This window comes from Poecilia latipinna, unplaced genomic scaffold (genome assembly GCF_001443285.1).
Source record: "Poecilia latipinna isolate Pla-1442-1.1 unplaced genomic scaffold, P_latipinna-1.0 Scaffold1498, whole genome shotgun sequence".
Taxonomy (NCBI): Eukaryota; Metazoa; Chordata; class Actinopteri; order Cyprinodontiformes; family Poeciliidae; genus Poecilia; species Poecilia latipinna.
The window spans coordinates 42,014-55,109 of NW_015114114.1; the positions used below are offsets into that span (position 1 = coordinate 42,014).

Here is a 13,096-nt window from a genome sequence, read left to right on the forward strand (position 1 = left end):
GTGTGTTAGAATCACGGCAGCAAACCAGCAAAACGCAAAGAACTTTTCACAGTTTCTCCCCCAAACTATTCAACTGTTGAGTAAAGCTGTTGGATGCAGGTAATGTTACCTAAAAGATGACTAACTAGCTAATATCAATACAGAACCTTAAGCTTGTTAACAAATAGCTTGTAGGCTACTGGTGCGGTTGTCTATGTTCAGCTATGATTCATTTTGCCCCCCAAAAAGTTGATTCCCCCCTTCTTGTTTGTCTGGAGCCGGGGCTGAGTATAACAGGGAGTCTCTAAGAATCCACCCCCACCCCCTTCGCTCACACACATCGTTCAACCAGACAGCTATTTGTAAGCCATAGGGGGGCCCAAAAATTGTTTGGAAACCACTGGGGGGGCTCAGGAGAAAAAGTTTGGGAACCACTGGTGTAAACTAACTTGATCTGAGTATGTTTTGTTACCTTGATGCATTTAAACTGGAAATACTTTGAATGGTAAAATACTATTTCTATTGTATGCTACAATGAAATGTTGAGAAATTTAAAAATGAATGTTGAGTACTGGCATGATTTTAATTATCTCTATAATATAAACGTATTCACTATAGTGATAAGAAAGAAAAGACATGTACAGATTAGCATAGAATGATTTTTGATATTTACAAACCCCAGGGTCGATTATCAGGCCTGTTTTACACATGCCAGGTTCCTGTTTCAGATCCTATTCCAGTTCCTGGATTCTGATTCTGTTCATTGCCAACTGGACCAGACTGGTGAGCTAAACCATACATTGAATGAAGAGAAATGTCACATCCTGTCAACTCCTTCCAGTCTGGTAGGAGATATTTAAGCCCACAGCCACACTTTCAGCTTCACTCTGGACTGGACTAATTGGATGCTTTTCCATCATTTCTCTCACCTCCACCAAGGAGCTTGTGGTTGAATTTAGCAGTGGTGCAGCAGTAGCTGAATTGCGTTCTATTCTACCATATTCACTTTATTCATCTGAAAAGTTAGAAACATCTGTCATCTCTGAATTAGCTGTTGTGTATGCAGAACATGAATTGGATTGATAAAGTGAAGAATATAAGTGTGATGCTAAGTGGGAGCAGGATGGTTGTTTTACTTGTGAAACATTGAAATGACTTGCTGCTTTTCTTCCAAAGTTCACAGTTCTGTAGCTGCATTTATTTAGATATTTGGAGAAGCTGATCGGTTCTTTTTTCAAAGAGCTGACAGACTTTTTATTACTCAAAATTACATCTTGATTTCAACATTACAGGTCTCTATATCAGTTCTGTGTGGAAAATCAGAAAGATCCATGTGGATAGAGATGTTTTATTTTCATTCATTATGCGTTTCACATACATAAAAGATGCCAACAGGTTTATTTTAAAAAAAAATCAATATATGGTAAAGGTGGCAAAGTTATAATAAAAGTAAAAAAAGAATTGCATTTTCATCACATCTGTCTTCCATTCAAAGTTTTATTTGAATTCACGTTTGATTGTGTGTCAGCAACAGTATGCTCTTTCATCTCAGAAGTTTTTTTTTTTTCAATGAAAGCTGGCATACGTCATTTTCAAATTGATCCTTTAACCTGTGAATACACACTTTCTTCAGTCATCATCTCTCTCTTTTTCTTCACTCTTGATCTTCTACTATCAGACAAATGTAACGCAGCGTAGTTCAGATCAGGTCCAGCTTCAGTCTATTTAAAAAAAAACAAAAAAAAAAAAAACATTTACACTCAGTTATTTTGTAATACTCGGATGTATTGATTTGGATCACAAAAAAAAAATTCTGATTTAGATATTTACATCATTTTCCATTTGGTTAAAGTTGTTTCTTTTTGGTGAGGAAGAGTTTTCTGTAAAAGTGGCAGCAACATATAATTAGTCAATTTCAGTCTACATGCTGTATTTATTTTTATGTGATTTTATTAACATTTTTCTTGTATCTACATCTTTGACAAATATAATTCAGTCACTGCAACAAACCTTTAAATTGTTGACATGCTGATCTTTGTATTCGAAAGCAAATGAAAACAATATTACAAATTACAGAAATGACCAAACAGATTACTGCGACTATTGTGACCAGCAGCATGTGGTTTTCATCAGTTTTACCTAGAAAACAGAGAAAGTATGTCATTCCCTACAACAAGAGCATGTTATTGCTTCAGAAAAGATTATTTTTAATGATTATTTTAGACATTTCAAATAATTGATTTATACGTACCATTTTTAAGGTTCAGTTCATTTGCAAATAATATCTGTCCACATGTGGCCACAGCACAGGAGAGGGTCTTGGCATCAGATGAGCTGATGTTCTTAGAGAAGTTATAAAAACATCTCTTCTGAGAGTCAGATCTCTTCTCACAATTTTCTGATCTTTTTCCTTCGGTGTAAATCATGTCTGGAAAAGACTTTTCTGATCTGGATCTGAACCAGAACACACTGGGTTCTCCTGAACAGGTTGTGTTCTCAGAGTCAGAGAGGACCGAACACTGCAGAGTCTCTGAGCCTGTTGGCTCGGTGGGACCAGAGACCGTTGTCTGCTGAACAACAGTGTAGTTTGATGTCCTCTGATATCCTGTGAAATTTTATATATAGTAAGCTTAAATAATACAACCATAGTGTTGCTAGAAAGAAAGCATTTTTGTGTCATATTTGGTAAAAAGACATATAAACATGTTTGTCTATTTTTTTATTTGGTTCTGTTCTGTTAAAAAGAATTATTAGACAAATATAAACGGTCAAATACTGAAAAAAAATTAAGTCACAACACTTAATTATATTTTATATAGTAGATGTGTGTTTGACAAAAGGGGTCAGTATTTGTATTAAAGTTATACAGCTCTAACATTAATTCTATATTATTGGTATTTCTTTTGTTCTTTAATTGTATCTTCCAAGTCTGATCAAATGTGGAAGATGGTTATTTTTTTTTTTTTTATCATATGGGAGAACCAATTTAACCACTGTGAAGTTCAGTTGTTGTTAAAACATTTATACCTTTTCTCTCCTTTTAAAATACAAATTATTTAAATTACAACCAAGACTTCTATAATTATAGTAGCACTATATATAATAACAGTAAAGAATAGAAAATAAAGAAAATTCCTATTTATTTTGGGCTTTCAATGTTTTTGCAGAAATCTACAAACGGGGTTTTGCGGTTAATGCCGTTTTTCCGCAGCTTTTCATTTTGGCTTCGTCATTGTTTAACAAATGGGGATATTGTTGGTATGTAGTTTAGCAAAGTGGATAATAATCTCCAAAATATGCTAAGACAAGCTCATTTAAAAGCTCCAACCCAATTAGATTTAGTTCCCAACATAGTTATACCCACTGCATTAGTGTAAAACTTTGCACAGTATCAAATAAATTTAATTTTATCATTTTCTTTGTCCTTTGAGGAACAATTTGAACAGTTGATACTGGAACTGAAATACAGAAACTGGAATAAATTTATTTTGCCTTTCAGTCTGCATTTATTTCATACGTCAGATACAAAACCATTGAAAAACAAAAAAGACAAACTATACTTAAATAATATTGAAGATAAACTTTGCGTACTGGTCCAGGAAAATTACCCAGTGAAAATGTGGTGCTAGGATACCTCTTTACACCCCAAGTCATGCTTCTTTTGTATAATATACATCTTTCAGAAACATAATCCTGTCCAGAAGGACTCAGACATTACACACATGGGTCTCTCTGTGAATTAAATTATCTGTAAAACAATGAAAAAGACAGATGATGATTTACCTTTTATTGATAAATAAGTCCCATTCCACGTAGATTCAAGAGTGTCCCTTTGAGCACAGTGATACATTCCCTCATCTTGTTGAACTGTTGTGGAAATTGTAAGACTGCTACTGTCCCCAGTGTATGTTGCTCTGAATCTTGAAGCATTGAATTGTGATCCATACTTTGAGGCTGTTCTTCGCTGCTTCATAACGATTAAATTCAGAGTATCTCCAGCACTCTGCTTGTACCAGTAAAGCCATGTGTTGCTCTGATATGTAATATTGAATGCACATGTCAGCGTCACAGACTGACCCAGTTCAGCTGTGACCACTGGAACTGATGCATCTATATCAGGAAAAAACAGCAATTGAAACAATAAAGAACATTTGATAAAAACGAACCAAAATACATATTCCACATACTTTAACAATAAAATATTCCATCTCAGTTCATGAAAGTACTTACAGCCTTGATGAAGAAGTAACAATGTGAACCATAACAGAGTCATGGTGACACTGGCTTCGTTCAGAAAAAAATATCCTTTAGTAACTGGGGGAGGTGGGGAGATCGTGAGTGTCAAATGCGTCTGATTGGTTACTTCAGAATATACAATCAAAGGGCATTTCCTGTACAGTTTGCTTCTTTTTTTATGCATTTATTTCAAATGAATGCCTTTATTTCATTTGGGTTTTCATGCATTGTAAGTTGTTTTCTGCTAAAGTCCACTTATAAACAGAAACAAGGTAGTGAATAATCATGACACAATCGCCTTTAACAGAGAACAAAACAAAAACAACTCAGTTCCTTCCAGTGGGACTTATGACACTGGGAGGAGGCTGCTAGTTTCTCATAGTAAGAGCAGTAGGAGCTGATTGCAAACTCTAAGTAGGCCAGCAGGTGTCAGTCTACATGTGATAATATGCAAATAAGCACAAATAAGTGGATCCAAAACCCACTATCAAGTGTGGAGGTTCTAGACCAAATTTACCAGGAATGGCAGGGTGAGGCCAGTGTTTTTTCATGGAGGCACAGAAGAAAAGAATGAAACAAACAAAGAACAGGGCATTATTTCATTTTTTATTGTACTGGGTGAACCAAAGAACCACTTGCAACACCAGAGCTGCAGGCAAATGAAAACTGTGATTCTATCTCAATATGGTTGACGATAAAAGCGTGTCACCTTCATTGTCAATGTATTGTTGAATTAAAAATATGGGATTAAAAGATAATTCTTCCGAGGAACTGACTGACATTTTCTGACAGCAGAAGTGTTCTTAATACAGAGTGTACTTTGTACGGAGCCCTCTAGGGGACATGGAAAACTTTTTTTATTTGTTTTATTTTTTGCATTACCTCCCGAAAGCATTGCATTGTGTTGCAAAACTTTTGCGTTCTCTCACAGTAATGTACTGGTCAATTGAATATTGAAAGTTTTTCTGCTGTAATATAAGGTTTTTCCGTTTATTAGCATCTTGTTTGTGAGATATCTAAAGTTTTGTATATTTTTCTTTAGGATAGAAATGCACCACAAACCTATGTACAAATACAAAAGTAAAACAAGTCAAACATGGGCTTTCCAGCCTTTTTAAGATATAAACAGAAACTTTTCATAAGAAGAAAAAGGGAAAAAATATTATCCAAATTATTTGGATCATTTCAGAATTATTCTCACAGGGTAATAAAGTCATCTGACAGTTTTGTTTGTCTGTTTTTTGTGTTGGTAGTCTGGTTAATAAAGGGCCATTTTCATGTCCAGTTCCATCTCAGCCTTATACAAATGATTAATAAATTGATTTTCAGTCAGATTTTTTGCACCAAAGGGTGACAAAAGTATGGGTTAAGGCTCAGTAAATGTATATAAATTTGCTTTTTTAAATTGACATTTGAGATTATACAAAACAGACTAGGGTGTGTTTGCTAATTTATTGCAAGGGAACAGAAAACTTTAGGTATCGCTAAATAATTACCCACACCCCCTAGGGGGCTCTGTAGCTGATAATTAATCAACATATTTATTATAGGTAAAATTTTCAAACGTGTTTAGAAATGCACCTTGACTTCCAAGTGCTCTAGTAAGCGTTTCTCTAGAGCTATGCCTCTATGTTAGAAAATCATAATAAAATAATTATGGTGATTTTACAGCTGTTATTGAAATATTATGTCACAAGTTGTAAGTTAGCAGTGTGACTCCTTATCGGGAGAATTAAGGATTGCTTTTCTGGTAGAGTTAAGTGGGTTTCATGAAGATGTGAAAATCAAGGATGGAAAGGCAAATAGTTAATTAGTTTCTGTTTTGTTTTCTGAAGCAGTAGTTTGTTTGAACAACCAGGCACCAAATGCAGGTAAGAACTGCTAGTCATGTGGAGTGTTGTTTCCAAATTTCAGCTTGATGTTAGTTCCAGCTTTTCAAACCCACACAGACCCATGATATTTAATCAATGGAAAGTTGAAAATGGAAAATAAAAAAATAACTTAATAATAGACTACAAATAATTAGGCAATCAAGCAACTAGTGAAGACGAACACAAATTCTAAAAACTTATCACTTGATTGCTGCTGATTGGCTGGTTAGTGTCTCTCAAGATCTGGCCCATGAGAAGAACTGCTGCTTCAGAGGGAAAAGGAGGACTTAGAGTATGCAGAAGACCAGAACAGTCCTAAATAGTTGAGCTCTAAATGAAAGCCAGAGATTATGCTGTTGATGGAGTTGCTTAGGCTCCTGGGAGAACGTTTAGCTTGAGTCTGTGAAATATTAGCCTGGACATTACTTTCCTATGCAGTTCTCCTCAGTGCTCCTTGTGGGATTTCTCCCATTGAGCTGGATTTCTCCTGTAGAATTTCAGTCTGGCCAATCAGCAAACAGACGAAGTTCTGAACGATGACTGTGATTTTCTGCATTTTAGAATTGTAGTCTGCCTGTAGTTTTACAATGGCAGCTGAAGAAGTGAACAAAGTCATTCAGTCCATGTTGGCCACGCTTCAAAATATTTAACATTAACATCCACCGAGATTAGCTCTACACTTCTGTCTTCACAGTGAGGGATTGTTGTTTACAGTGCAGGCAATTTCCAGGAAGCTTCATATTGTCGAACTGACGCATTACACGTCTCGAAAATGTGATTAGGTAAAATGTAAAATTTTAACAGTCCACTCCTCAAGAAACCAATAGTTTCTCAACAGCTATGGGAGAAAATAAGACAATATGGCAGTTGAACCTTCATCCTGAATCATGTGGAATACAAATGTAGATGTATTGAAAGCGGCATACAGTCTTCCTAGATGTGATGTGGCTAGATGTTCAACAAAAGGCACATAGTTTCTTCATATCTGTGTCATGATGGTGGGTTTGGTGAGGGAAGACGCTGGCAGACCCAGGATGCCTGATGATGGTTTTAATAATGAAATAATCCAAAAGAACAGAATACAAACAGGTTGCACGGGGAGCAACGGGGAAGACAGAGATGTACACACGACGAGGATCCGACAAGAGACATAGACAACAGGTGGGACTAAATACACTGGGAGGGTACAAAGAAACGAGACACAGCTGGGAACAATCAACAGGGAAGACAGAGACTCACAAGGGAACAGGCTAATAAACAGAAAAACCTCAAAATACACAGAAAACACAGATCACAACAATCTGGACTCATATTTGTGATGTGTGTAAATGAGACTAGAAGAACAAATTGATTTTCCATTAACTCAAATTTAACATTTTCTACTTTAGGTTTAACCAATACTAAATGCTAAAATAATGAGATGTTTTATTGCTTTCTTCAAAATCAGAAGTTCACCTAAATTTCTGTAGTATTTCATAAAAATATATTTAAAACAGTATTACTTGGGTTCAACATTTTGTGTATCCTTTGACAACTTCTCACAATAATTTATTGTAATTTGACCCATCTTGATGTAACAAAATCAGGTTTGCTTCCACCACACTTAAACACAGCTTTGCCAGTTCTGACCACAAATTTGATAGTCTCAAAAAGGTAGCTTTTTGTTCACATGTGCTTTTGCTAACTGTAGTCTTGTACTTTATCTTGCTTTTGGCGTGTTGATGTCTTCCTCTTTGAGGAGCCTTTCAGAAGACTCATTTCCTTGTGGATAAGAAGACGATACAAACATTTCTTAAAAAAAAAAGAAAAAAAGATTGCTCTCTGGGTCCTCCCTGCACAGACGACTGAAACTCTTCATAGCTAAAAGATACACCATCCACTGTTCAACAGTAAAGAGAGGTGTGTATTGTATTTATGAAAATCAGATAGATCCATTCACATCAAGCAGTATCATTTTCCATTTCTAAGATATTTCAGATACATCCAGCAATCCATCAGGTTTGATTTTTCAAACATTACAATATGTAGTTGAATTTGACATAACATTTTGAAAATTATTTTTCATTCATTACATCTGTCTTTCATTCATCCTCCTTCCTGACTTCACAACTTTTATTTGTCAGTAACAGTATGCATTTGCATCTCACAAGTGGTTTTCTATACAAGCTGACACATTTATTCAAGTTGATCCTTTAACCTGTGAATACACACATTCAGTCATCAACTCTCTCGTCTTCTTTCCTTGTGATGCTCTCCCTTCAGAGAAATGTAACGCAGCGTAGTTCATATCTGGTCCAGCTTCAGTCTGTTTGGAAAAACACATTTACAATCAAAGTTATTTATCTAATTTTTTCATAGTGCTAAACAATATATCTGAACATTACAAAGTACTTACATCATTTACTACTTGGCTAAAGTTGTTTCTTTTCTGTGAAGAAGAGCTTTCTGTAAACATGGAAGTGATACACACGATTACTCAATTTCAGTGTTTTATTTATTGTGATTCTAGAAAAATGATCCTTGTACCAAACATGTCACTGAAACAAACCTTTGCATTGTTGACATGCTGATCTTCGTGTTAGATAGCAAATGAAAACAATATTACCAAATACAGAAGTGACCAAACAGATCGTGACCACCAGCATGTTGTTTTCATTTGTTTTGCCTAGAAAAAATAGACAAAGTTTGTCATTTCTTCCATCAAGATAATGTCATTGCTTCAGAAAACAATGACTTATTTTGATGATTTTGGACATTTTGAATACTTCAAATGATGTATGCAAAGTCATACCGTTTCTCCGGTTAATTTCATTTCCAAATATTATCTGTCCACATGTGGCCACAGCGCAGTAGTAAGTCCCAGTATCAGAAGAGCTGATATTCTTAGAGAAGTTGTAAAAACATCTCTTCGGAGAGTCAGATCTCTTCTCACAATTTTCAGCTTTTTTTCCTTCGGCGTAAATCATGTCAGGAAAATATTTTTCTGATCTGGCTCTGAACCAGAACGCACTGGGTTCTCCTGAACAGGTTGTGTTCTCAGAGTCAGAGAGGACTGAACACTGCAGAGTCTCTGAGCCTGTTGGTTCTGAGATTGTTGGTTGTGAAATAACTATGTAGTTCGATGTCCTTTCAGTGATTCCTGTGAAATATTATATTGAAACAAAACCAAATAAGAAAACTAGGGTTATGTTTGAAAAAATGTTTGTATCAAATTTGGCAATACAATCTTTAAACTTCAACTCACTAATGATCTACAGCTCACAAAGAAATATATTCAGTGATTTTTTTTTCATTGATTTTAACTTTGCTGTTTTATAATATTGTATTAAAGTGCCAACACTCATACAATCACTAATTCACACAAGAAAATTTCGACTGTTTTAAAACAATAATGTTCACAATTTAAAAATGCTATTTGAATTGTAAATAAGGAAATTATATTTATATGATTAACTTTTTTGGAAATTAATTTTGCAAATTGAGTGTTTTTTGGGTTGACATTGTTTTTTCCACAGAATTTCATACTATGTTCATCATTGTTTCACAAATAAGGACATTTGTGAGTTTGTGGTTCTCCACAGATTAAAATATTTGTATTTAATTTTGAAACCAAGCAAAGACCATTTGACTGTTACAACTGCAGACCTTTTAAAAGGTCTACTTTCTCCATATGATTATACTCACTATAATGAAAAACATTGCGCAGAATCAAATATGAATTAAAATATGGTCATTTACTTTGTACATGGATGGAACAATCAATGGTTATTTATAGAATTGTTCACTATAATTATAGATGCAGAAACTGCAATAACTTGTTTTTGTCTTTCAGTCTGCATTTATTTAATAGAATATAAGACAATAATAAAAACAGAAAAAAAAAACATTAATACTGAAATTAAACATTGCATCTTGGTTCCAAAGACATCTGGAACTATCCACTAAAAGTTTGGTTTTGCCCCTTCGGCCATGCTTCCTTCCTAGATTATACATTTTTCAGTAACATCATTATGTCCAGTTGGAATTCAAAGATACACACTGATGAATCTGTCAATTAAAATTATCTAAAATACTGGGGAAAAAAAGATTAATTTACCTTTTATGGATACATAAGTCCCACTCCACATAAAGTCAAGTGCCTCCATTTGAGCGCAGTGATACATGCCCTCATCTTGTTGAACGGTTGTGAAAATTGTAAGACTGCTGTAGTTCGTTACACTGAATTTTGAAGCAGAGAATGCTGGTCCATAATTTGGGTTTGTCGTTCCCTGCTGCATCACGATTAAATCCAGAGTATCTCCAGCACTTTGCTTGTACCAGAAAATCCATTTGTTGTTCTGATATTTCAAACTAAAAGCACAAGTCAAAGTCACAGATTGACCAAGTTCAACTGTGATCACTGGAACCAAAGAATCTATTTTCGGGGGAAAAGCAGCAATTGAAAAAATTAGGAATAACATGAAAACAATATTAAATTGAAATGAACCAAAAACTATATATCATAAAGTATATATATGATATACTTTAACCAGAAAAGATTCCATCTTAGTTCATGAAAAAAATACTTACATCCTTGATGAAGAAGTAACAATGTGGTAAGCCATAACAGAGTCATGGTGACACTGTCTTTATTCAGAAAGAAGATGCTTTTATAGTTGTGGGAGGTGTGGAGATCCTGACTGTCAAATCATCTGATTGGTTACCTCAGAGTATACAATCAAAGGGCATTTCCTGTATGTACATATGCTTTGTTTCCATTGTCGTGCCTTTATTTCATTTTTTTTTTAAATATATGTTGGCTTTGTGTGCACCGTCAATAGTTATTTTCTAAAGGCAATATAACACAGAAAAAAAGTTACAAAGAAACATGGCACAAAAATCGTGTGTAGGAAACCGATCGCAAAATGTTTATTAATCTCACTGTTTATGACTAGTGCCATCTGCAAGTCAGCTGTTGCATCTTTAAAAAAACACTATGATCACAGATGGTTTGAATTTATGTATCTCCAACAAATGTTCAGGATTTTATTTGATGACTCATTATTAACAGAAACTTGGAGTTTGAACATCTTATAGCCACCAAAATTATTAAACAGACTATTTAGTTTATTTTGTCGCCCAAGTTAAGTTGACATTTTGAGCCTCTGCATTTAAGAACCCATTAAAATGAACACGCTTAAAAAGCATTTTTAGCTTTATGTAACAGTGTAGCATTGTCCTATGGTCAATCAGTTTGTGATCTCTGCTGTTTTCTTTCTGAACAATAAACCAATTGATCAGACTCTGAGCTATAACACTATAGATAAATAGTGATTAGGGACAGAGCTGCCACACCTAGTTATTGATCAGATAATTTTCTCTTCTGTCTAAAAAATAAGTTATCCATATTACAAAAACAATACCTAAAAACAATTGATCTTTTCACTGTATATCAACAGAAATATGCTGAAAGTGGCTTGGAGATTCAAAAAAGTAATTGAATTCTGGAGTTTCAGTGTGACAAAGAAGCACACCATCAGTTCATTTTTAAAGTTATACATAAACAAAATTGTTGATACCCCTCTGTTAATAACCGAAAAGCCCACAATGGTCTCTAAAGTAAGATAAAATAGACAAAAATAATAATGAATAAAAATATACTGAAAATTACTCAATGATTGCTTTTGAATTGTTGTTCAATTCAAAAACAGGCTTGTTTCACTTTTGGTCAAAAATGATGGTACGTGTAATTTAATTGTTGGGCAACCTTTTGAGGCAATGAAATGCAATCAAGCAATTGCTATAACTGTTAATGAGACTTCTTCACCCGCCCACAGGTAGTTTGATGCACACCTCGTGGGCAAACTGCTCCAGTTGTCTCAGATTTAAAGACTGTCTTCTCCAGACAGCACATTTTGTCTCCTTCCATAGATATTCAATATAATTTAGATCAGGGCTCATACAAGGCTGGTTCAGAATCATCCAGCATTTTTCTCTTGGGTGTTTATAGATGTGTGTTTTGGGTCAATTTTCTGTTCTAAGATCGTTGGCCTGTGACTGATACCAAGCTTCCAGACACTAGGCAGCATCCCTGCAAAGATTTTAGACATACTGTGCCAAATGTAGCAAAGTAGCTCCAGAAAATTTGTAGTTTTCACTCATGTAAAAAAAAAAGTAGGGACACTGTTTTTGTCTTTCCATGCTTCGTTTTTGCATCTGTGAACATAGAGATGATAATCCTTGCTTCTGTCTGACTGCCCAAGGGCAGCTATGGGTACAATCCACATTATCAGCATGTGAATGAGTGCATGAATGACAATGACTCATTTCATTGTAAAGCATCTTAGTGTCCTGCTATGTAAGTATGATCTCATTTAACTTCTTTGAAGGTTGTTCTGGGCTCTTTGGCTACCATTACATCTTTTCTTCAATTTGTCATCAATTTTCCGCCCACAGCCATGGAAGTTGGCTACAAACCGCTGAACCTTAAACCTCTGAATAATATGAGAAACTGTTGTCACAGGAGTAACAAACTGCTTGGAGATGGTCTAACCTTTACCTTTAATATGTTTGTCTATATATTTTTCTAATATCCTGGGACAGCTCTCTGCTTTGGTTCCTGTGGTTCATGTTCAGTGTGGTACACACCATGACTCCAAACAGCACAGTGACTATTTGCCACCATTTAAATAGGCAGACTGATTGATTACAAACTTGAAGACATTTGTAAAAGACACACACCTTGGACCATAAGATGTTCCTTTGCTCAAATTATTTTAAGTTTTTCCAGAGGTGCCATCATTTTGTCCTGACTTATCCATCCATCCATCCATCCATCCATCCATCCATCCATCCATCCATCCATCCATCCATTTTCTATACACCCTTGTCCCTCAGTGGGATCTGGAGGGTTGCTGGTGCCTCTCCAGCTAACGTTTCGGGTGAGAGGCAGGGTTCACCCTGGACAGGTCACCAGTCTGTCGCAGGTCTTGGTTGTGTCATTAGTTATTTTAATAATGATTCTATTGGTC

General features: G+C 35.2%; 2 protein-coding genes across 2 annotated transcripts; both read right to left on the reverse strand.

Annotated features, from left to right (window-relative positions):
- Window positions 1-1,818: 1,818 nt before the first annotated feature.
- On the reverse strand, window positions 1,819-4,242 carry LOC106963134 (uncharacterized). Its single transcript, XM_015057871.1, has 4 exons — window positions 4,210-4,242; window positions 3,763-4,089; window positions 2,231-2,584; window positions 1,819-2,118 (listed from the first exon to the last, which is right to left on the reverse strand). The coding sequence occupies exons 2-4, from the start codon at window positions 3,950-3,952 to the stop codon at window positions 1,976-1,978; spliced, it is 687 nt and encodes a 228-aa protein (XP_014913357.1). The 5' UTR covers window positions 3,953-4,089; window positions 4,210-4,242; the 3' UTR covers window positions 1,819-1,975.
- A 4,378-nt stretch (window positions 4,243-8,620) lies between these two features.
- On the reverse strand, window positions 8,621-10,701 carry LOC106963131 (signal-regulatory protein beta-2-like). The gene is made up of 4 exons (XM_015057868.1): window positions 10,656-10,701; window positions 10,183-10,500; window positions 8,878-9,225; window positions 8,621-8,751 (listed from the first exon to the last, which is right to left on the reverse strand). Exons 1-4 carry the CDS (start codon window positions 10,699-10,701, stop codon window positions 8,621-8,623), a joined length of 843 nt encoding a protein of 280 aa, XP_014913354.1.
- Between the last annotated feature and the right edge of the window lie 2,395 nt (window positions 10,702-13,096).